Source organism: Helianthus annuus, chromosome 16 (assembly GCF_002127325.2).
Source record: "Helianthus annuus cultivar XRQ/B chromosome 16, HanXRQr2.0-SUNRISE, whole genome shotgun sequence".
Lineage (NCBI taxonomy): Eukaryota > Viridiplantae > Streptophyta > Magnoliopsida > Asterales > Asteraceae > Helianthus > Helianthus annuus.
The window spans coordinates 111,578,793-111,604,571 of NC_035448.2; the positions used below are offsets into that span (position 1 = coordinate 111,578,793).

At 35.1% G+C, this 25,779-nt stretch overlaps 1 protein-coding gene across 4 annotated transcripts; it reads right to left on the reverse strand.

The window, feature by feature from the left end:
- Positions 1–2,240: 2,240 nt before the first annotated feature.
- On the reverse strand, positions 2,241–7,724 carry LOC110915720 (histone acetyltransferase MCC1). Of its 4 annotated transcripts, none has more exons than XM_022160453.2 (6): positions 7,450–7,724; positions 6,362–6,544; positions 6,110–6,254; positions 4,823–4,922; positions 3,916–4,144; positions 2,241–2,710 (listed from the first exon to the last, which is right to left on the reverse strand). In XM_022160453.2, exons 2-6 carry the CDS (start codon positions 6,481–6,483, stop codon positions 2,524–2,526), a joined length of 783 nt encoding a protein of 260 aa, XP_022016145.1. In that variant the 5' UTR covers positions 6,484–6,544; positions 7,450–7,724; the 3' UTR covers positions 2,241–2,523. The 4 variants fall into 4 exon arrangements, with proteins under 4 accessions (XP_022016145.1, XP_022016146.1, XP_022016147.1 ...); XM_022160454.2 differs by having other exon boundaries at positions 6,362–6,538; positions 7,450–7,703; XM_022160455.2 differs by lacking the exon at positions 4,823–4,922 and having other exon boundaries at positions 6,115–6,254; positions 7,450–7,710.
- Between the last annotated feature and the right edge of the window lie 18,055 nt (positions 7,725–25,779).

The window sequence follows — 25,779 nt, forward strand, 5'->3', positions numbered from 1 at the left end:
GGTTTCTTTTAAAACTACAATTACTAATTAATTTGCAAAATGAAAAATCGAGGTTGTAAACAATTTAGAGATAAACGACTATCTTGAGTTTCCGGTTTGTTTCAACCTTTGTGTTAACATTCAACTAGAAAGAACTACATAGACATAGTTCATGCATAACCAATTGCAGTGATGAAAGGGGACTAAGTACTCAGATTCCGAGAACGTGAGGTTATCACCCGATGATCAATCAACCCTTACCCAAACCTAACTATACCCATGATATCTCGATTGCCAACGGCACCAAGAACGTATGGTTTCTAATTAGTTCAATATAAGAATTAACACGTTACTAACAATCAATCATACACCATAACAATTAATAGGAAGAAATTGTTATTCTAGAAATATGAAATAAGAACACAAAAGTCTACCACAAACCTTCAACACAAGATAATCATCCAAGTATCTAGCCACTCATGGCTTTAACTAACATCATGACAAAGTGGAAAGGAAAATAGTGTTCACAAGTTTCACCAACAAAAACTAATGAAAAGCTAGATGATTTGATAGATGATCCAAGGATAGAAGATAAGATAGTGTTCTTTTCACTCCAACTCCCTAATTATAGTCCCAAATTCGTTTCTTCCAAGTAGTAACCGAAAAGCACATGATTGAACTCCATAATGCTCCATAAAAAGGCCAATCAATGCGGAAGTTACAACTTGAACCCAGTCGGCGCCGTAAGCTACGCCGCCTGCCGTAGCTTACGGCGGCCAGCGAACAAAAACAAGTCAACCAGCACCGTAAGGTACGGCCAGTCGCCGTAGCTTACGGTGATCATTATTCTTTTACGGCCAGTGCTTCCTGTCTTACGGCGATCAGTTTTGGCAATTGTCAAGGTGCCGTAGCCTACGGCAGTGGCCGTAGGTTACGGCGCTGAGTGGTCTTTTGCTCTTGTTTCCTTCATTTCACTTGGTTCCCTCACATCTTGATTATGCCAACTTCTAGTATCCGTTCAAGCTTCCTAAAACCCGCATCTTGCACACTTTAACACCTGCATCATCAACATCTTGTGATTACCTAATTCAAGCAAATAATCGGATAAAATGTAGAATGTGCGTTATATTAAGCCTTTTAAGGGTTGTCCTATGGACCACCCGTCATTGAGTCGGGCCCAAACCAGTTTTTTGGGCTACTGTATCAGGCTCCGAACCGGTTCATCGGCCCCAAACTGGTTTTTTACACCGTGGTCCGTATTACTTTTTTCGTTTCCCGCACATAGTAGAGGTGACAAAGCCCATATCTTAAATCATGGTTATTTTCTGTAGAAGAATTCGATTTGGGCCCGGTAGTCTCACCACCTTGTTGTGGTTGTTTACTTATTATTATTATTATTATAATATAATTATTATTATTATTTACTTTTTATTATTAAAAGTTCATTTTCATATTTCTATTACAAAAATGTTGTAAACAAAATCAATATATATTTACTTTTAACAAAATATATTCATGAAGAATAGAAATATCTTTAAAAGTTATATATAATTAGTTTTATAAAGCATTATGAACATACAAATTACATTTACATTACATCTAAACATGATGTCACATAAAAAAAAAAAGACTAGATAACATATAATATATGTAAAATATTTTATAGAAAAACAGATCATGTATTTCGATCAAGAGTTCCATACTTCCATGAACCCGACAAGAGAATCCGAAGAAACTGAGACAGGTACATAGATATGAGACCGAGGTATTGTATTAATTCACAAAATTTCGCAGGTTTCAAACAATTGAGACAGGTACATGGATATGAGACCGAAGAAATTAATGGGTACACAACGAATAGGAAACCAAGTAAGCTAGTACGGTCATGGGCGCAGCTTCCTTGGGGCGGGAGGGGGTGCCCGCCCCCCGAACTTTTCGACGCGTAGTGTTATGAACAGTACCTTCGTATAGAAATTTTTAGGTATATACGTTTTCGCCCCCCCCCCCCCCCCCCCGGCGGAATTGGGAAAAATCGACCCCCAAGCTTCGCCAATGAGTACGGTATTAAGATTGCCAAAACCCATCACATACCCAACATATCGCCATCCGCAGACCCCAGCACCAAGAACTTTTGATCAATATGCAACTTCCGGGCTCAACCCAGCCTAAAGAAGTTGGGCTTTTCAGGCCTGGCTCTGCCTACACACCAACAGACTATCCAAACAAATTTTGTGCAGTGTATAACCAATCTTTAAAAGAGATTTCTATCGATGTCTTTATGTATTCATTCATATTCCACATCAAATATATTAAACAATCATATGAAAGCAGAGTGAAATGACTTTAAGGCATTTCACTTTTGTCACTTTACACTTACAGAACACCAACAAAAGTTTTACACAAGTCAAACCTCAATATATAATATTCAGGCTGATAACCACCTATAACATGTGAGACTTATTATTTTGCTTCAAAACAAAATAACGAAAAAGAAACACCAATTAGGAGGGATGGAAACGTAAATTTATCGCCTCATAATTAAGTTCATACATGATCACTCTCGGGCCCCTCGATTGTAATGCTTCTTTTGCTTTGTGTCATTGGTAGAAGGCAGCTTTTGTCTCTATATTTGACCCGTTTTGGCCCGTTTTTCTCAGTGTTTTTAGATACTCTTGAAAATACCAACTTTAATCCTTTCCTCATGTATGTCATGATAAGCGTAACAAGCTCTCTGCAGAAATGTAAGCACATAAGCATGATGATAAAGATATATATATAGGGACACATTCATTTCAAAACCAATATTAACTGAGAACCACATAAACATGTGTAAATAAAGCTTCAATATAAAGGCTAAAATTGAAAAAAAAAAAATGGTTTATTTCTTCCGGAGTAAAGTATATGGATGGTCCCTGTGGTTTATCAAAATTTTGGATTTGGTCCCTAGCGTTCCAAAATTACACAGGGGTCCCTGTGGTTTGCACTTTGTAACGCATTTAGTCTCCAACTTTTTTACAAAAGTATATGGATGGTCTCTGTGTTTTGCAATTTGTAACGCATTTAGTCTCTAACTTGGACATGCTGAAACCTTTAGATTTATTGGTTAGAGACTAAATCCATTACAAAGTGAAAACCACAGGGACCATCCATGTACTTTTGAAAAGCTAGGGATTAAATCCAAAATTTTGGTAAACCACAGGGACCATCCGTGTCCTTTACTCTTTCTTCTGCTATACTCTTTGTTTAACTTTATCTCATGTCGCCCAACTTTTTATAAGGAAAAAAATCGGCACATATGCATATACATTTACATATAATCATGTGTGTGTATAGCGTTATAGAGAACTGCAAGAACCGCATAAGCACTTGTAAAGTGCTTGTCACATGTAGTGGGAGAGGGAAAAAGAGGTGGTTATGCGGTTTAGGGTTGGCAATAGATATCTGTATAAAAGACACGAATACACGATTACACCTGTTTACTGAAAAAGTACACAACGTGATTTTTTTACTTTTTAAAAATAAATATAATTATTAGGTTATGATCCATCATTTCTTCTTCTTGGTACATAAAACGTAAAACTGTGTTATAAATATGAAATATAAAGTAGTTAAACGAGTTGTATTCATGTTTAATACTTGTGTTACACGCGTCGCTAGAGACCTGTTAAACCCGATAAGACACGATTTGCCAGCCCTATTTGCGGTTACATCATCACTTTATGTATCATATTAAAGCATGTATAGCGTTATAGATACAAATGTTTACACAATTCTCACAGTTCTCTACTTAAAACTGGTCTACCGGACATATATATTCTATTACTAGAAGCATATAAATGAACAAACTCATCATGTCTGGCCGCCATTCACTTGTGTGACTAAAATGCCCCTAAATTAACGGTATAAATAAACTATGAATGAAGAAACCATACTTACAAGGGCGAACATGGAGACCGTCCTCCATTTACATAGTAACTGAACAAATACGCATCGTAATGTTGGCCGTCTATATAATAAAAGGCGTGCAATCTCCTTACGCAGAGAAAAGACATCTTCTGGTACAAATGGATAGCCGAATTATTGTATGAAATTACATGCAAATAAATCGCTCTGCAGTTTGGCATATCGGATGCATACTTAATCACCTCTCGAATCAGTGAAGTGGCTGAAAATTCAACATAAAGATTTAATATTTGGATAAAAACTAATTTCATATATATCCTTCAAAATTTGATAATATCATACATACCCTTTTAAAACACATACATACAAATTCCATAGTAAATAAAATTAAAACGTTCAGTTTTAAGCGTCTGTTTACTGCGGAAATGAACAGGAAAACATATGGATAGTCTCAGCTCATAATATTTATTGCCGTAGGATGTTACAAGCAACTGATCTTATTTAATATTATTTTGAGTAAAATGTCATTTTCGTCCCTGTGATTTGGCCAGTTTTGCAACTTTCGTTTAAAGGTTTGTTTTTCCGCATCTGGATCCAAAAGGTTTGAAATCTTGCCATTTTCATCCGGCTCGTTAACTTCATCCATTTTTCTCCGTTAAGCCAGCCGTCTTTTTGTTAACTTAAAGGGCAATTCGGTTGTTTTCAGGGGTATTCGATGAAGTGAAAAAGACCGAATTGCCCTTTAAGTTAACCAAAAAGAAGACGAAAATACCCATGACTCAACGGAGAAAAATGGAGTTAACGAGCCGGATGAAAATGGCAAGATTTCAAACCTTTTGAATCCAGATGCGGAAAAATAAACCTTTGGACGAAAGTCGCAAAACTGACCAAACCTCAGGGACGAAAATGGCAATAAAACGGAACCGATGTTTTACCTTACCTATACCAAGATTTCTATAAGATTCTACCACGCCTAGTGTCAGAATATAAACTAGAGACTGGTCTGATCTTGATTTGTCACATCTCAGCATATCTTCTATCTGCAATGCATTGGATCTAATTAGCGTTCTTCTCAAGAATTTACATCTACTCTTAGCCTAAATGATCATATAATCGGACTCAATTTTCTTGCAGCTACTCCTAAACTGATTATTTTACCAATAAATAATCAGACGATTCACAAAAACAGGTCCAAACACACCCAAATCAGCAAAATATACGGTCTTTATTCTTTACTACCGTTATCATAATATGCAAATAATTTGTTTTCCTAGATTAGAATATATATAGGGTGTGGTTCAAGAGAGAACCACAAAGTTATGAGAAAACCAAGCAAACCACAAGCTACATACATGGTTTTAGAAAACGTTTGAGGCAAGGCGCGCCTCGAGGCGAAACGACCAAAAAACGAATCCGAGGCGCGCCTCATGGTGTTTTTAATGTATATGCGCCTCAGAGGGGCTGAGGCGCTAAGAAAGCTGCGCCTCAGGGGATTTTGATAATTGTTTTTGATGTTTTTGACTTTTTGTGTCAGTTTCAAGCATTTCATGTCTTTTTTTAAGTGTGTTTTTGATGAATGTAAGTATGAAATGAGTTAGTATTATTATTTTTATAATATATATAATTTTTGTATTTATTTATTAGTACCGCCTCCGCCTTACCCCTTGTTTCGCCTCAAGGCTTACGCCTCGTGAGGCGAAGGGAAAACGCCTCGAAACTCGTTTCCGTTCTTTTAAACCTTGGCTACATATATGTATCTCGTGAAGGTAGCTCATACAAGGTGTGAGTGAATTTTTCTAAAAGAGAGAGGACACATCTTTTTCTTGAAAATATCTAATTTGTTGCCACTTTTGGCTTAAAGGTGGCAATTTTGACCTGTTTGTATACACATGGGTAGATTTGGGTTATGTTTTGTCTCTAACGGATCAAACAGATTGAAACTTGAAAGTCATCTAAAATGCATAAGAATCTTCTAAAAATTGTTACTTAGAAAATTCAAGAATATTGTTGTAATGATATATTTTTGTAACCATATCCAACGCCTTAGTTTATTTAGTTTAATATAAAATAGAAAAAAAAAAGTTAATTGACAGTTTTGCCCTTTACCCAACACACCCATTTTGCCACCCCTATTTCAGTTAAAAAACATTTCATTGCATCAAAAGGATCACGGAAACTCAAACTAAAAGAGTTTTAAATTTGTGTCATAATATTAATGAGAAATCACCTCACTTTCTTTTGCCATAACAATTCGTGCGGTAACAAATCCAATAAGTTCATCATTTTCACCATTTGGACTATTTCGGTCAACTGCTCCCCAAGAAACTATATCACGGCCATGAACAACGCTGTGGAAGAATTCAAGTTCATACCTAAAACATAACCATCAAAAGCTTTCTTGTTGAATAAGTTCTCTTATATTGTATAGTGTATACAACCACTTTATTCACAACAATTATGATAATAATTATATTCTAACCTTATAGGAAAAAGATCACCGTGAATCTTTACAAGAACTTCTAGATCCGATGGTCGTATAGGCCTGTACGAAATGGATGGATGGCGAGATGCTCTCAAGTTCATCATTGGATACAAAGACATTATAATTAACGGCCAAAATTTTCTTCCATTTATTTCACTCAACCACTAGCGGTCACTGAAACTAGTAGATAACATTCCAAGTTAGTAATTGCTAAAACTAAGCATATCAAATGACAAAATGGTAAAACTAAATTAGCTTGAAATACGTAATCTCAACCTACATGTTGAAAACTTTCTTCACCCTAAAATAAGCACAAAAGCATTGAGGATCTTTCAATGCAAAACCGATTCTAAGGCGAGAACCACATAAGCGCTTGTACCTTTTGCTTTAATTGTGACACATAAGATAGTTATGTAACCTTATAACCGCCTCTCTTTCTCTTCTTACTGTATCTAATCAGCCATAGTTTAATAAAACGGCTGAGGTGTGCGCCTCGAGGCGAGGCGCCAAAAAAATGAGTCTGAGGCGATGCCTCAGGGGGTTATTTTGTACGTGCGCCTTATAGGGCTGAGGCGGTAAGAGCCTCAGGGGGTTTTGAAGTTTTTGACTTTTTGTGTCAATTTCAAACATTTCATGTCTTTTTTATGTGTGTTTTCGATGAATCGGCTCGTTAAATTAGTTAGTATTTTATTTTTTATAAGATAAATATTTTTATATATATTATTTAATTCCTCCTCGGGCTTACACCTCGGTTCGCCTCAAGGCGTGCGCCTCGTGAGGCGAAGGGAAAACGCCTCGAGGCACGATTACGTACTTTTAAACCTTAAAGCTGCCCCAATTGATTCAAACAGCAGCAGTACCAAACACAATAACTATAAACCTAAAGATCACAACTTTATTGCTGCCCCAATTAATTCAAAGTGTTTACAGCATAAACCAATCATGGGTAATGAAGCAATATACATAAAGATACTTGAAACAAAATATTTAGGGTAAAAAGTGGATAAAAATTGAAACTTTAAGTAACAAGATGATGCCAAGATCGAAGTATATTATTATTATGAATTGAAAGTGTGAGGCCTTACCACATCATTAATTGGCGAAATTGGGTTGAATCGACAAGAAGATATTGTTGATCATACATGGATGGATAGGATATTATAAAAGAACAAGATGGGGATCGGAGATTGAAGGGAAATTGTATAAGTTGGAAGAAAAGAATCAGAAACAGGAACGGAAAGAGGGGTGGGGATGGGTTCAGTCGGGTCAACTATTGGAAAAACGGGAATCACAACACACCTCTCTTTTCACATTCTTGAGTGCCAAGAGAATCCATCTTTGTTATAATTTTATTTTATACAATACTTTTACATATTATAATATAATATAATATAATGAGTTAATTAATTGCCAGCATTAGTCCCTGTGGTTTACCATTTTTTTACCTTTAGTCCCTACCTTTCTGAAATTACATCTATGACCCCTATAGTTTGTTTAGCTGTTACTCGGATAGTCCCCCAATTGTAATAAAAAAAATAAGTAGATAAACATTAAAAGAAATCATAAAATACGTGGGACCCACCTTATAGAAAAAAAAAATCAAACCCCACCCTTTTACTTGACCTGATTGGCGCTAAACCAACAACCCTTCTCCGACCATGATTCCGACCACCGTTGTCGGAAGCCTGCAACTCATGAAATATTCACTCCGCCATTACCATTTACCTTGTCGCCACCATCAGAAAGATTTCATCAGATACTAATGGAATCATTAAATGACCAGACATTAATATTGTTCCAGCAAATGCTTCTCGTCACATACAACAAGAGAAATATAAAATGCTAGTAAATCAACATTTCTACATAGGAAATGTTGAAATTGTTCCAGTATGAAAACAGACTCCAAAGTGCCAAACAAGAGAAATTGGTACTTGATATTGTAACACCCTTCTAATTACGATTTAAATGTAATAAAATATGCATATTTTGATAACAAAATACTTCACTTCACTAAAAGTACAAAAATAGAAGCTTTAAAATGATCACTTACTAGTTAACTACTAACTAGTTTAAACATCCCAAACATGATTAGTTAATTGTTTACATCATAAACATTGTCTACAACAAGTTAATTAAACGCGGAAGCTTCAAAATTCGTGTTCGGTTCTTCAAAACGTGCTTGATCGCCATCCGGATTGATTCCAACATCACCTAGAGTCAAAACCACTTAAAAAATTAGTTGTGACATTATTAAAATATGCATAAACAAGTCCTAGCATCAAACCATCAAAAATAAAATAAAATTTCAGATTTAAGTCTGTCGCGTGTCGCGCCAGACCCCATCCGTTCCTTCGCGTGTCGCGAACGCTCTCGCGTATCGCGCCAGATCCACTGGATCCTGTCGCATGGCGCGGGGGACTCGGTTTTCCAGCAGGTGCAGGTTTGAGAACTGCATTTCCTGACCAGCTCCGAATTGCGCAAGACGAACTTCAAATGCTCATAACTTTTGATCCGTAGGTCCGTTTTAGGCGATTCTTTTTCCTATGCGTCTGTAATTTAATTACCGACGCGTCTTTTGCATTTATTTTACCAAAATCCGAGTCTACGGACCGAATGTCTAAAATTACAATTTTAGCTTAATCGACCCACATAGTTAACACCAATTCTACTATCAATGCTAAAATAACTTTAAGGTGCGTTTACCCAACATCCAGGGCTTACGATCATCGGCATTTCATTACCAAATCTATGGTTTCATGCACTTGTGATCCATCGTTGCCAAAAACTAACCAAAAATCAAATCTTTACTACTTAACACACATTTATTTGACCCGTTTGGCTCATTTATGGAATCCTCCATTTCTAATGACTACCAAACGTTTCTAAGCTAATTTATTTCGTTCAATTAAGTAAAGATCACCATCACTTCAACTAATACAATTCCTTATACTAAAACACAATTTCATTTATCTAAATTATCAAATTTACATGATGTAACGGAACATGTTACATACCTTCAAAGCACACCCTTCAAACGTGCGTCAACACCGGCTTGTCCGCTCGACGCTCCGGCTTCTTTTCCTATAGAGTTCAATCACATTACATTTAGAACTCTTTGATTCACATATAACGCATAGTTTACCAACTAGTGTAAGTATGTGTTTTCGTTCAAATTTCAACATTTAGCCTTCACTTAGGCATTTATACAAACACTTTAAGGGCAGAATTTTACATGATCTATTATCAAGTTCATTACTTGTTATATAGCCAAAATTAACATCAATCGAACTATCTTATATAAATGTTAACATTAATAAATCAGAAATCACTTCATAAATATCATATTACACTAGAATAACAACCAAAATCCTAGTGTTTATCAAGTTCCACAAAAACCCACTAATTGCCTTCAATGGTGTTCATGGAATTTACTAGAATTAAGCATGATTTCAACATATAATTGTCTAGGGTTTACTCCTAGACACTATATTATTCCTATTCCATCCATATAACAATCATGCATCAACAAATTTCGAATTCTCTAAGTTCATCAGAATTTCAAGTAGAGATTTCCTATCAAATTTCACATACCTTACGGCCTCTATCTTTGACGGATCTACCAATATTCCGTCGGCACTTATGATGTGGCCGAGGAATTGCACCTCTCGTAACCAAAAGGCGCACTTTGAAAATTTCGCATACAACCTTTCTCGTCTGAGTGTCTCTAACACCTCCTGTAAATGATGCGCATGATCCGCCTCACTTTTCGAGTACACCAGAATGTCGTCGATAAACACGATTACCGACTTGTCCAACATCGGCTTGCAAACCCTGTTCATGAGGTCCATGAAAGCCACGGGTGCACTCGTCAGCCCGAATGACGTCATGAGGAACTCATAATGTCTGTATCGCATGCGGAAAGCCGTCTTCGGTACATCCTCTTCCTTGACCTTTAATTGGTGATATCCCGATCTAAGGTCGATTTTTGAAAACCAATTCGCACCTTGTAATTGGTCGAATAAATCGTCTATTCTCGGAAGCGGGTATCGATTCTTTACCGTGAGTTTGTTCAACTCCCGGTAATCGATACACATTCGCACGCTTTCGTCTTTCTTTTTCACGAATAGTACCGGTGCGCCCCAAGGAGACACACTCGGCCTTATGAACCCTTTATCGAGCAAGTCTTAAATTTGTGACATTAGTTCTTGTAACTCTGATGGCGCTAGTCGGTACGGCGCTTTAGCTACAGGTTTCGTGCCCGGAACCAATTCGATTTCGAACTCTACTTCCCGTTAGGGCGGTATTCCCAGTAAGTCCTCCGGAAACACATCTTCGAAATCACATACCACCGGTACGTCTCAAATCGTTGGTAGTTCTTTCTCGGGCTCATTCGCGTGTATCATAAACGCTCTACATCCATGCCTCATGAGCTTGTGAGCTTTCAACATTGAACATATTACAGGATTGCCTCCTTTTTCGCCATAGATAGTGACGTGTTTTCTGCTCGGAGATGTCAGCTTTATCTCTTTACGGAAACACACGACTTTGGCGTGGTGCGAAGATAACCAATCCATCCCGACCACCACTTGAAATTCTTCTATCGACATTGGGATTAAATCTATTGAGTACTCCTCGTCATCAATACTCAATTTACAATCTTGACAAACGTCACACACTATAAAACTCTTGTTATCTCCTATTTCAACCTCTAAGGGCACAGATAATTTTGTCAATACAAATAAAGGATGTCGAATAAATCCATGTGAAACAAAGGATTTATTTGCACCCCTATCAAATAATACACGTGCAGGAATCGAGTTTATTGTGAATATACCTGAGACCACATCGGGTTCTGTTTTCGCTTCAGCCGCTGTTAGAAGAAGGACCTAGCCTTCGCCTTTGAAGCTTCTGTTAGAGATTCTTTGGTGTCTTTCTTTCCAACCAAGTCCAGGCATTCGGACTTTTTATGGCCCGATTGGTAACACTTGTAGCAAACGGAGACCTTTCCCGGACATAACGACGCGGTGTGCCCCGTCTTCCCACATATGGGACACGGTTTATCCTTGAAGCGGAACTCACCCTTGTGCCCCTTTCCACATACTTTGCAACTTGGCGATCCATCCTTCGCATCCGTCTTCGTCACCGACTCAGTCGTTCGATCCTTCTTTGTAGGGCTTGGGTTAACTTCCACTACCCTTCGTTCACCCCGTTCTATTTGCTTTTTAAGTTCGATTTCTCTTTCCCGAGCCGTATTTATGATCTCGGTGAGCGTCTCATACTTGGAAGGGGTCATGAACTCTCGGTACTCAGCACTTAACATATTACAATAATAATATATTTTCTGCTCCTCCGTGGTCACTAACTCATCACAGAACCTCAGCTTATCTATGAATATACCCGTGATTTTATCGATCGTTTCACCCCTTTGCCTTAACTGGATGAACTCTTCCTTGATCCTGTTGATGACTGCCTTGAGACTGTGATGTTTAAGGAATGGTACCTTAAACTCATCCCATGTCATGACCCTTGCCGTTTCGGCTCCAATCTCTTTCTTTTTGTTGTCCCACCAGTCCTTGGCTTGACCCCCCCAACTGACCCGTTCCGTAAGCCACAAAATCGCTCACGTCACAGTGGGTCCTTTCAAACACCTGTTCGACATCACTTAGCCATCTTTGGCATATTATCGGATCAACCTCCCCATTGTAAATTGGCGGTTTACACGCCATAAACTCCTTATACGAACATCCCTTATGTTCTCCGAATTTTTCTTTCATAAGGTTGAGATTGTCTTCCAACCTTTTAACTCGTTCTTCGACTAACGATAGCACTGTATTTTGAATTTTGTCTTTGAAACCAGACAGACTACCCTCAATTGCCTTCCCCACTTCTTCGGCAATTATCTCTTTCATTTGCTCGGTGCTTGTCGGCACCGGATCATTGTCACTCCTTTCCGTCATCTTGAAACTGAAATGTTTACATCAATTATTAAACATTTCATTTATAACATAGCTTTATTTGCTTCGGTTTAGCCAAGTTCGTAACTTGCTTTGACCGTTCTCATTTAGTGCACTTTCCGGGTTTGAGTGTGTTAACACGCTCTTCCCGTGCACATTAATTCACGTCTCTTTTTTTTCACTTAAGATAAGATCTACTAAAAAAATAATTAATTCTTACAGGATGATCGATCAAGCTTGAACCGAAGTCTTTGTTGACAACCTTGAGCTCTGATTACCAACTTGTAACACCCTTCTAATTACTATTTAAATTTAATAAAATATGCATATTTTTATAACAAAAGTACTTCACTTCATTAAAAGTACAAAAATAGAAGTTTTAAAATGATCACTTACTAGTTAACTACTAACTAGTTTAAACATCCCAAACATGATTAGTTAATTGTTTACATCATAAACATTGTCTACAACAAGTTAATTAAACGCGGAAGCTTCAAAATTCGTGTTCGGTTCTTCAAAACGTGCTTGATCGCCATCCGGATTGATTCCAACATCACCTAGAGTCAAAACCACTTAAAAATTTAGTTTTGACGTTATTAAAATATGCATAAACAAGTCCTAGCATCAAACCATCAAAAAAATTAAAATTCCAGATTTAAGTCTGTCGCGTGTCGCGCCAGACCCCATCCGTTCCTTCGCGTGTCGCGAAGGCTCTCGCATGTCGTGCTAGATCCACTGGATCCCGTCGCATGGTGTGGGGGACTCGGTTTTCCGCAGGTGCAGGTTTGAGACCTGCATTTCCTGCCCAGCTCCGAATTTCGCAAGATGAACTTCAAATGCTCATAATTTTTTATCCGTAGGCCCGTTTTAGGCGATTCTTTTTCCAATGCGTCTGTAATTTAATTACCGACGCGTCTTTTGCATTTATTTTACCAAAATCCGAGTCTACGGACCGAATGTCTAAAATTACAATTTTAGCTTAATCGACCCACATAGTTAACACCAATTCTACTATCAATGCTAAAATAACTTTAAGGTGCATTTACCCAACATCCAGGGCTTACGATCATCGGCGTTTCATTACCAAATCTATGGTTTCATGCTCTTGTGATCCATCGTTGCCAAAAACTAACCAAAAATCAAATCTTTACTACTTAACACACATTTATTTGACCCGTTTGGCTCATTTATGGAATCCTCCATTTCTAATGACTACCAAACGTTTCTAAGCTAATTTATTTCGTTCAATTAAGTAAAGATCACCATCACTTCAACTAATACAATTCCTTATACTAAAACACAATTTCATTTATCTAAATTATCAAATTTACATGATGTAACGGAACATGTTACATACCTTCAAAGCACACCTTCAAACGTGCGTCAACACCGGCTTGTCCGCTCGACGCTCCGGCTTCTTTTCCTATAGAGTTCAATCACATTACATTTAGAACTCTTTGATTCACATATAACGCATAGTTTACCAACTAGTGTAAGTATGCATTTTCGTTCAAATTTCAACATTTAGCCTTCACTTAGGCATTTATACAAACACTTTAAGGGCAGAATTTTACATGATCCATTATCAAGTTCATTACTTGTTATATAGCCAAAATTAACATCAATCGAACTATCTTATATAAATGTTAACATTAATAAATCAGAAATCACTTCATAAATATCATATTACACTAGAATAACAACCAAAATCCTAGTGTTTATCAAGTTCCACAAAAACCCACTAATCACCTTCAATGGTGTTCATGGAATTTACTAGAATTAAGCATGATTTCAACATATAATTGTCTAGGGTTTACTCCTAGACACTATATTATTCCTATTCCATCCATATAACAATCATGCATCAACAAATTTCGAATTCTCTAAGTTCATCAGAATTTCAAGTAGAGATTTCCTATCAAATTTCACATACCTTATGACCCCCTTACAATGGAGATCACTAATCCAAGCTCGGATTTCGTTTTGGAACTGATTTGAGCCTTCAATTTGTGAGATTTATGAAAGTTAGGGTTTTGGAGAAACCTGGTCGCCCCCTCTGTGTGTTGATCGAACTCAGCACACACACAAGTGTGTGTTTTGGGTTTATTTTATGTTTTATTATAATTAATTTCAATTTAAACACTTTTGGTCCCTCAACTATCATTTAGTTCATATTTTTAGTGTTTTAACCCACATATAAGTCACTACAAGACTTTTATCTAACTAGGTTATTTTTTTATCCTAGTTAGTTCACTTGTTTATTTACCAACGTCACATTTAAAATAAATGATTTACATTTTCGGGGTGTTACAGATACCTACATATTATCAGCATCATACAACACAAATCAACTAAATTGCCGCATACAACCCTTCACTTGAATTGTTTTCCTCAAACATTCGTTTAACACATGAACCCAACGCCTCAAAAAAATTGTAACTTGCTTGAGCAGGGGCCGATTGATGGAGGGCAATGGGGTCGTTGTTCGTCCCTTCAACAAAATGCTCCAGATTGAGGTTAATGGCCACCTTATTGTTTAATTAAATTGAGGGTGTGATTCAATCATAGCATCAACCAGTTCCTGCAGTGGGCTATATGATAGAGAGGGATGGGTTTGGCAGGTAGGGTACGGTAAGGTTTCATCGGAGAAAAAAGGGGGAGGATCGGGTTGGTCGCTAGCTCATTTGTAGGAGAAGGGTGCGGAGAGATTTCACTGAAGAAGAAAAGGGCATGGTTGGGTTGGTCGTCGGCTGGTGGCTGGGAGAAGATAAGAAAAGGGTGTGGGGTTTGTTTAATTTAGTTTGTGGGCCCACAAATACATACTAATTAAATACCTATGTAATTTATTTTGTTTTGTCATTAAGGGCAATTTAGTCATTTTAAATTGACTTAACTGGGAAAACTAACGTCCATCCACTCGGGGGACTATCCGAGTAACAACTAAGCAAACCACTGGGAGCATAGATGTAATTTTAGAAAGATGGGGACTAAAGATGAAAAAATAACAAACCATAGGGACTATCCGGGCAATTAACTCTATTATAATTATAATTTTATTTATTTTGTTACAATACTTTTACATATTATAATTATAACTAGAAATGCAGCCCGCCGTAATGTGGCGGGGATTCTTTAGTTATAACTAAGTCGATCTAGGACCCGAACGTTATGTAAAAACGTTCACCCATACACGCACGTTGCGTCGTGTTAACTCGTAAAATTTAGAACGAAACGTAAAAACGTTAAACCAAAGACGCACGTTGTGATGTGTTAAGTCACAAAATTTAGAACCAAACATAGAGCGAAAAATTTTCGGAAAATGAAAACTATAAAGGACCAAAGTTGAAAGTAAAAAAAGTTGTGAGGATAATTTGGAAAAGATAAAAAGTTTTGGGTTAAAAGTAAAAAAACAAATAGTTTTGGGTTAAAAGTAATTTATTAAATACTTTTGGGTGAAATATAAAAAAATCAATTGCTTTTTGGAAAACCCCCAAAGCCAAGGTTCAACAACCATATGCGTAACCATTTTTTTCTTTGAGAAACCTCCAAATCACACCCCGCGTTGCGGCTCAGCGTAAAACGGTGTCAAATAGTACTAATGCCACACAACCGTCATCAACCACCAACAGTGACTCGACCTAGGATCTGCGTGTTGCGACGAACCTGTCAAACATAGAAAAATAAAGTTAAAAACGTTGAACCGTACATGCACGTTGCGCCGTGTTAACTTGCAAAATTTAAAACAAATCATAAAAAAGTTGAACCAAAGTCGTACGTTGGGTCGTATTAACTCGAAAATTTTAGAACTATACGTAAAACGAAAATTTGCGAAAGATGAAAAGTATAAGTGACAAAAGTTGTGAAGTTAAATTGCAAATAATGAAAAGTTTTGGGTTAAAGTTAAAAAAACAAATTATGTAGGGTTAAAATTGCAAAAGTTAAAAACCTTTGGATTAAAAGTAAAAAATCAAGTTTTTTTTATGAAAAATCTCAAAGCAGAAGGTATAAGTTGTATTGCATATTTTTGTTGCTTATTTATAGTAATAAAATAAAATTTCATTTATTAATAGAGTAAACCGGCATTTTGTTCCCTGAGGTTTGGTCACTTTTGGCACTTTAGTCCAAAACTCAAACCTTTTAAATCTGGGTCCCTGTGGTTTCACTTTTATTGCCATTTTGATCCAAAAATGAAATCAGTTGATATTTTGCTAATAAAATCCTGTTATTTTGTTCTTTTACTCAGGGGCAAAACGGTAAATATAATTTTATTATAACAAATTATTAATTACATTAATAAAATCAGCTGATATTTGGCCATTTTGCCCCCGAGGAAAAGGACAAAATAACAGGATTTTATTAGCTAAATATCAGCTGATTTCATTTTTGGATCAAAATGGCAATAAAAGTGAAACCACAGAGATCCAGATTTAAAAGGTTTAAGTTTTGGACTAACGTAGCAAAAGTTACCAAACCTCAAGGACCAAAATAACAGTTTACTCTTTTGTGATATAATTTGGAGTAAACTGCTAAAATCGTCCCTGTGGTTTGACTCAAATTGCTAGATCAGTCCAAAATCAACTTTTTTTGCTAAAACAGTCCCTGAGCCATGTTTCTGTTGCTATTTCAGTCCAATAAATTAACACCGTTAGAACCTCCGTTAATGAATGGGTAAAACTGCTAAATTCGTCCCTGAGGTTTGATTCAAGTTGCTAGATCAGTCCAAAATCAAGTTTTTTGAATTTGTTAATTATAAATTTATTTAGGTATATAATTTTTCTAGACTTGCATTAATTTTTTGAATTTGTTAATTATAAACTTATTTAGATTATAAACTTATTTAGGTATATAATTTTTCTAGACTTGCATTAATTTTTTGAATTTATTAATTATAAACTTATGTAGATTATAAACTTATTTAGGTATATAAATCATTAATATCACAAGAGAAAAAATCCTTTTGTTAGTTATTTTGAAAAATCATTTGTTAGTTATTTTGATTATTATTATTATTATTATCATTAAATGTTTACTAATTTTGATTATTATTATTATTATTATTATTATTATTATTATCATTACAATTAATTTAAACAATATTTAGTTATGAAAAATATAAACATTATATGTAAATTTAAATATTAAGAAATTAACATAATTTTTATTTGTTTTTATTTAAATCGTAATATTTAATGTTTAATATTTATCAATTATTTTAATTTAATATTTATATTATAAAGTTCTTTTATTCATTTTTTCTACTTATTTAAGTGGTTTCTTATTTAATAATACTTATCATTCAGGTGAGGTCGGACAACATGTCGTGCCAGAACAAGTCTCATAAAAAGGATTATTTTGGTTTGAGTCAAAACGGGTTCGGGTCAAACCAGTGTTTAAGACAGGTCAAATAAAATTGCGCTCTCCAAAAGAGCTACATTCTGTTTATATTTTTATAACTAAACACAAATTCAAATTATATATTTAGGGTAGACTTGTAATTTATCTTAAATTTTAAGACATTTAAGAAAATATATAATGCATTTGGTACAAGTATTGATGCATTAAAAACCTGTCATTTACCATTTTTTTTCCTCTTGTGATATTAATGATTTATTCAACGAACATAAATATAACTGGACCCGCCTTAAATAAGTTTATAATCTTGTGATATTAATGATTTATATACCTAAATAAGTTTATAATCTACATAAGTTTATAATTAACAAATTCAAAAAATTAATGCAAGTCTAGAAAAATTATATACCTAAATAAGTTTATAATCTACATAAGTTTATAATTAACAAATTCAAAAAATTAATGCAAGTCTAGAAAAATTATATACCTAAATAAGTTTATAATTAACAAATTAAAAAAACTTGATTTTGGACTGATCTAGCAACTTGAATCAAACCTCAGGGACGAATTTAGCAGTTTTACCCATTCATTAACGGAGGTTCTAACAGTGTTAATTTATTGGACTGAAATAGCAACAGAAACTAGGCTCAGGGACTGTTTTAGCAAAAAAAGTTGATTTTGGACTGTTCTAGCAATTTGAGTCAAACCTCAAGGATGATTTTAACAGTTTACTCTATAATTTGTAAAGTTGTCCTTTTTAATCATATATAGTCATTGACTTTGTTTCTTTTAAATTTATTAATTAGGTTGTTAGATATGATTCCTTGCAATTAAAACGCAATCACTTTTTTCAAGATTATGTACTTTTTTAGTCGGTAGACATGGATGGATTCTGGTGACTTTTGCGTCAATTCATCGCAACCAATAAGGTGTTGTCACTTTTACACCTATTGTTGATTATGTTAATGTAACTAGATTGTTGTCATGGACCGCGCGTTGCGGCGGTGACGCCTTGATTGTTTAAAGTTAGTGCCTTGGAGGCACGTTATGTGAAGCGTTAACCATATGAAAACGTGTGTTTCAGCCTATTCGATCTAAAGCATTGTTGTTACAAAAGAAACAGAATCGAACCCGAGTTGGTTTTGTTTAGTGACCGTTTCACCTAACTACTACACCACACTTATCTTTGCATCAAGACTTAGCGACGTCAAAACGTACAAATCGAATTTATATCGTTGAAGGAAAACGTTTATATTTGACGCGACTCGTTTCTGAACATTGTTTACGTCAAAACATAGATTACCCGAAAACGTATGCAAAAATAGTATGAAAACATATTATATTTGACCCGAATCTTTTCGAAAAAAACTATGAAACATGAATTTTTATCGATTAAACATAAATATATACCGACACATATATTTAAACTTCAAGACGCAGACCATCTGAAAATGTACATAAAAATAAGCATGCATTGTGAATTTACACCGACACGTACATAAAGATAATTACTTTCGAAAATAGTTTTTTTTTTGTTTTAAGCTAAATAATGAAAATACGTGGGTAAATTTAAAAGGTTAGAACTCAAGGGGTAAAAGTGTCAATTTCAAAAGTTTAAGGATTGTTTTGTGAAGTTCTAAATTTATTTGCTATTTTGTCTTTTTGAAAGGGGTTTTTTATGTGAAGTGTCAAACTTGAGGGTGTTAGTTTGTTGGTGGGGAAACCCCACCGACCTTTCTTTTTAAGTTATAGATAATTGGATTTCTTTCTTTACCAAAGTGTATCATGATATGCACCAAATAAGTTAGAAGAGTGCCGGATAGGGTGTAAACAAGCTGGGTCGAGCTCGAGCTTGGCTTGTCATATTTTTATTTAGCTCAAACTCGAGCTCTACTCGGTTCGAGCCTACTTATTTGAGCTCGACTCGTGAGTAAAACTTAAAGCTCGGAACCTCAAATGAGCTAAAAGCTCGGCTGAGCTAGCTTAAACGAGCCAAAGCTCGGCTCGAGTTCGACTTGCCAATGTTATATATATATATATATATATAGTGGAGGGTTCAAATGAGAAGAAAAAAATTGTAAGAATAAAAATAATAAGTTTTAAACCAATAGAAATACTCCATTTTACTTCATTTAATATGTGTGTTTAATGTTTTTAATAAGGGCATGTGGGTAAATTTATAATTGTAATTAATTAGCTAACTAATTAAATTTGTAACTCACTTTTAAATATACTCTTTCAAGATAAAAAAAATTATGGTGAAGGACAAATTTTGACATGTGTAGGATAAATTTTAGTATATGTAGGATAAATTTTTAAATGTGTATGATAAGTTTCGATATGCGTAGGGTAAATTTCGATAAGTGTAAGATATATGTAGGATAATTTTGAAATGTGTAGGATAAAATGTTTTTTTCTTTATTAATGAGAGAAAACATAATTAATGGGAGGAGTTATAAACTATTTAATGTTTTACCATTATGCCCTTTCTTCTTTTTCTTCTCACATTAAATTTCTTCTCAAATGAACCTTCCCCTATATATATATATATATATATATATATATATAGGATTAGGATCATGAGTGAACAACTTCTTGAGAGTGAACTGAGTGAACTAATCTTGGCCGTTGATCATTTTTTAGATTAAAAGGGTAAGATTGACATTAGCCAAATACTCTTAATTAAAATTCCCTTAATTTTCTCCCCTCTTAACTCTCTCTCTCATTTTAATTATTTCTCTATTATTTTAATTATAAGATATTGAAAGGCTAATGTTTAGGGGTGCAAACGAGCCGAGCGGCTCGCGAGCTACTCGAGATCGGCTCGAGAAAAAGCTCGAAACGAGTCGAGCCTTATCGAGCCCGAGCCGAGCTTGAGCCTCAAAACAAAGCTCGTTTGTTTATCGAGCTCGAGCTCGAACCTCACATGTGAAGCTCGTTAGGCTCGTCGAGCCTTATCGAGCCTTAGTGTAAACGAGACGAGTCGAGCCGAGCTTATTTAAACTTGTTTACAAGCCCACCTCGAACCTAAAAATAAGCTTATTTAATAAACGAGCCCGAGCTTTACTTATCGAGCTCACAAGCCTAAAAAGTCTATTATTTATATTTTTTTTATTTAATATACTAATTAAAAGATAATAAACGAGCCGAGCCCGAGCCGAGCTCGAGCTTGATAAAATACAAACGAGCCAAGCTCGAGCTTTGAAAACAAAGCCCGAATCAAGCCGAGCTCGAGCTCGAGCCTGGCCGAGCTCGGGCTTGGCTCGGCTCATTTGCACCCCTACTAATGTTTTTTTAAATAAATTGTTATGTTCCTTTTAATATTAAATATTAAACCTAACTAAATTATAATTTTTAACATACGTGTATACATGTCATTATATACAAGACTTATACACTTGTGTATTATTACATCTTGTTTCCACGAGTCGGTATAAACCAGATTTATACACTTGTGTATTATTCAAGTACATATGTGTATACGGGTCGGCATATACCAGACGTATACACCTGTGTATTCTTCAAGTACATGGTGTATGCATGTCGATATATACCATACTTATACACTTGTGTATTACTACATATTGTTTCCACTAAATATCTTTTCATCAAACATTGATCTAATACATATTTGACAATGTTTGTATTTTTTTAAATTATGAAATATTAAGTTAGGTAGTATGTGAGAGAAAAAAATATAGAAATTGTAATTAAATATTCTTTTAATTGGAAAGAGAAATCAGGAGAGAGAGAAAATCAATTAATTAAATGAAGATGGAAATATACAATTATACTCTTGTTTCTATTAAAATACATGTAAGTTACAAAATATAATTACAATCTTGCCACTAAAGAAAAAAATCTAGATCTACAAAATCAATGGTCAGGATAAGTTCATTTTGTTCACAATTAAATCATTGTTCACTCATGAACCCTACCCTATATATATATATATATATATATATAGGTAAAGAGTATGGTACAAATATGGTTATCGTACATTACATACGCTATATTTTGAGCGGTACACGTGTCCTGATTCATTTTCGGTTCAATAAGGTTAGATCAGACAATTAACCTAATCATCAGAGGGCAAATTCGTCTCTTCATTCATTCAGCGAAGAATTCGTTATACTATATCCCGGTAATTATTATTCAAATCAGTTTCAAGTTTTCCATAATTCTCAATTGGCAGTTTTCGTTCTTCTTTGTTAGGGTTTCATTCAATTTGTTTATTTGGATGGATCCACAGAGTAGCACTGGACGAACAGAAGTTGATTTTGAAGAAAATCGACCGATCGGTGATCATGCTCAATTATCTGCTTATCAGAGAGTTTCGATTGAGGATGGTTTAAATCCGCGACCTGCAAATCCAATTCCAATTCCAATTTCAAGTACAAGTGCTGCAAACGAGTTTTCTATTGGTAATTATGTTAATTCAGATATCTAAATTGTTCGTATAATTGTTTTTTGTTTAATCGTAGCATTGTTGTAGCTGTTTTTGAAGTTTGAATGTTTGATTACACTTTTGTATTTGAAAGCAACATGTATAAATTCGCATGTTATTACTCTTACAATTCGCATTTGATTTTTTTTTTTTGCATTTTCGCATGTTATTGTGTAATAAATCGCATATGTAATTCAGATTAATCAATATCATCATTTCGCATGCTTTGATCAGACAATTCGCATGTGTTTTTATGACGTTTTATGTTTCTTATTTTGATTCATGTAGATGAAAGGGTTTACACTCCGGAGGTTCAGGCATCAGCTACACCTGTTGTTGGAATGCAATTTATCTCTATTGAATTTGGGGATGTGATATCGTTCGATGCAACTTTCAAGACAAACAGGTAAGTGTTTCAAGACAAACATGTTTGTTACTTATTTTCGCATGTTTGTTTGTTAATGCAATTTTAATATCGCATGTGTAGACAAACAGAGTGTGATGAATATATCGCATGCCATACTTCTGGTTTCGCATGTGATTTTTAATAATTCGCACATACTAAATGTTGTTTCGCATGTGTTGTTCAGGTACAAGATGGTGTTTGTTCCGTTCACTGGCATTGACAACCACTGTCGAAATGTAACAGTTTCAGCTGAGTTGCTGTCATCGGAGAGTATTGAATCATATAAATGGCTTCTGAATTCATTTTTAAAGTCGTTTGGTCGGCAACCAAATGTTGTAGTGACGGATCAAGACCCTGCTATGAAACAGGCTATTGAGGAGGTTTTCCCTATTAACAGACACAGATTGTGCATGTGGCACATAATGAAAAAAGTGGCAGATAAGGTATTTCATGCAATATTTTTGTCTTTTGTTAGGGTTATTTTTATTTTAATTTCTTTTTTGTTATAGGCTGATATAAAAAGCATTTATTGTTATAGGTTGGACACGAGTTGTGTAATAATGATGAGTTTAAAAGGAGGATGTGCGACATTGTTTGGACTGATTCGATTGAGCCCGAAGAATTTGAGAGATAGTGGAAATTGGTGATGATTGAGTTCGGTCTCACTGAAAACAAATGGATTGATGATATGTTTGGGATGAGATCCATGTGGATTCCGGCTTTTTACCGGCATGAGCCAATGTCGGGTCTTATGAGAACAACTTCAAGATCAGAGAGTGAGAACCATTTTTTTTGCCAGGTTGCGAATTCACAACTCACACTCATAGAGTTTATGAATCATTTTGATGGTGCAATGGATGTACAAAGGTTCAATCATAGAAAAAATGATCATATTTCAAGATATACTGAGTCAGCTGATTGGAGTCAAACTACTTTGGAAAAAGATGCTGCTAAGATCTACACCAGGTCTATATTTTTTAATCAGCAATTAGAGATACATGGAACAATTTCCGAATGTTTGCCGATGGACACCAAAGTTGAAGGTCCACGTATCAGAATATTGTTGAAGGACTTTAAAGCACATGGCGATGGTTTATTGGAGGTATTTTACATGTTTTTTAGACATGCGAATTTGTTTCATCACACATGCGATTTTAGTTTATTTATTTACATAATTTTTTAGACATGCGAAATTGTTATGATTCACCTGCGATTTTAACTTTTATTCACTTACATGATGGTTTAGACATGCGAAATTGTTATTTTTATATATGCGATTTTAAATTTTATTATTTTTTTTTTGTTATTGCTAGGTGTGGTTCAAGAATCTTGAAAATGATGTAACTGCAGAGTGTAGCTGTTTGCGTTTTGAGCAGTATGGGCTGCTATGCAAACACATATATTTTCTATTCAAGATGTTTGGTGTTAAAGAAATTCCAAACAAATATGTTACGAAGAGATGGACGAAGGATGTGGTGCCCAATGAGTTAAATGTGAAGTACAATCTAAATATTGGTGGTAAGGATGTGCAAAACAAGGCTAAACGGATTGCTCGTGAAATCATTCACACAGGGGAGTATTTGGTTAGTAATTTGATTTCCGACCTTGATCAAGTTGTCACACCCCAACCAATGGCGGAAACATCGGGATGAGACGAAGTGTGAAGATTGCTAGAGACATCATAACGCTATTTGTGACAATATTTAGAAATTCCAAATTTCATTTCATTTCATAACTTCAAATAGTCAACATTACAAGAAATTCAAATACAACAAGTTTAACATAACAACATGATAACATAACAAAATTTGATACAACATATTAAAACCTAACGTCTATATGTGTATCTAGGCATCAACGCTACTTCTTTTCTTAGCATCGTCCTCATCAACCTGTAACATGTTTAAAATAATTCAATGCAAAAGCAAAGGCGAGTATACAAGTTTGGTACATACATAGCATAAGATAAAAGTGTGAACAATTCCTCATAGCAAGCATGCGATTCAAGATAAACATTAAATATGGCATGTGTCTAACATATCAAACCAAGAAAACGCAACTTGCTCATGACATAACCAAAGTTTCAGTAGAGGCGGGTCGTCAATCCTATAGCGCTACATATGTCAAGGTTTGGCTCGTACGAAGTTAATGATAAGTTCAACACATAAGAATCACCCAAATTTAAAGTATCAAGTCATCACATATACAAGCATGTTATAGGAATGTTCATGTGTTTAGACAAAAGTTCATGTGTAAGTTTCAATAGGTAAACATGTTACACCCCGAAAGTAGTAAAAGTAAAAAGGGGAAAAGTACGAGTATACTCACAAAGTTTGCATATGTTTTCCGATTATCCAATTGTTGACGAGTAGAGATTTAGAGTCCGAATGTATAAGGGTTAAAGTTCAAGTATGTTTAGAGTCGAGGTTCGGTGTTTAAAACAACATAAAAATAAGATATGAGAATAACATGGAAAATAATCATTTAGTACATATGATGCTTGTTCTTGACACTAGGAAACTCGAAGGAGTTTAGATGTTTTCATGGAGCAAGGTTCCATTAGAATCGTGACAAGTTATCATAGTCTAGGATGATGTAATCTAGTACCCCGACATATGAACACTAGTTCATCATCAAAGATTCGATTATTCGAATAATATATTTAGGTTATATAATATATGTCCAATAGTTCAAGCATGAGGTAGAAGATTAAAATCTTCATTTTGGTACCTCTAAATGTCATAGAAGTCATGTAGGAGGTAGGAAGATCAAGTCTTCCATTTAGGCACCTCTATGTGTTCACCACTACACTTGATGTAAAAAAACAACCAAGGAGGGTCATGAACATACAATAAAGAATAAGAAATATACACACTAACTAAGAGAAATCATCAAATCATGTGAGGATTGTATGTTTGGACAACCCAAGTTGTTCCATAATCACTCATGTATCAAAGACAAAGTTTGACATGACTTGTGGGTTAAAAACCCTAAACAAAACACCAAGTTTATGAGGTTTAATCCTCTGATTTTAAATGTCTCAACCTTGTTTTTAAGCTTAACCAACCATGGGATAAGTTGTAAGCATTAGGACATAGGTATGAGAAGTGTTGGACACAAGTTGCATAGGTTTAAACAAGTTTTTGATGAACATAAAAACAAACAGAAAGTTTATGGATATTTCGGGGCATTTCCAGGTCTGATTTCTCCAAGGAGAAGTCTAGGAATCGAACCCCATGATTATACAAGCAAGTAG

Coding starts and splice junctions, on each gene's coding strand:
- LOC110915720 (XM_022160453.2), bottom strand. CDS start 6,483: ATGTCTTTGTATCCAATGATGAACTTGAGAGCATCTCGCCATCCATCC. Junction 6,255..6,361: donor GGTGATCTTTTTCCTATAAG/GTTAGAATATAA, acceptor GTTATGTTTTAG/GTATGAACTTGAATTCTTCC. Junction 4,145..4,822: donor TTATAGAAATCTTGGTATAG/GTAAGGTAAAAC, acceptor TTGAATTTTCAG/CCACTTCACTGATTCGAGAG.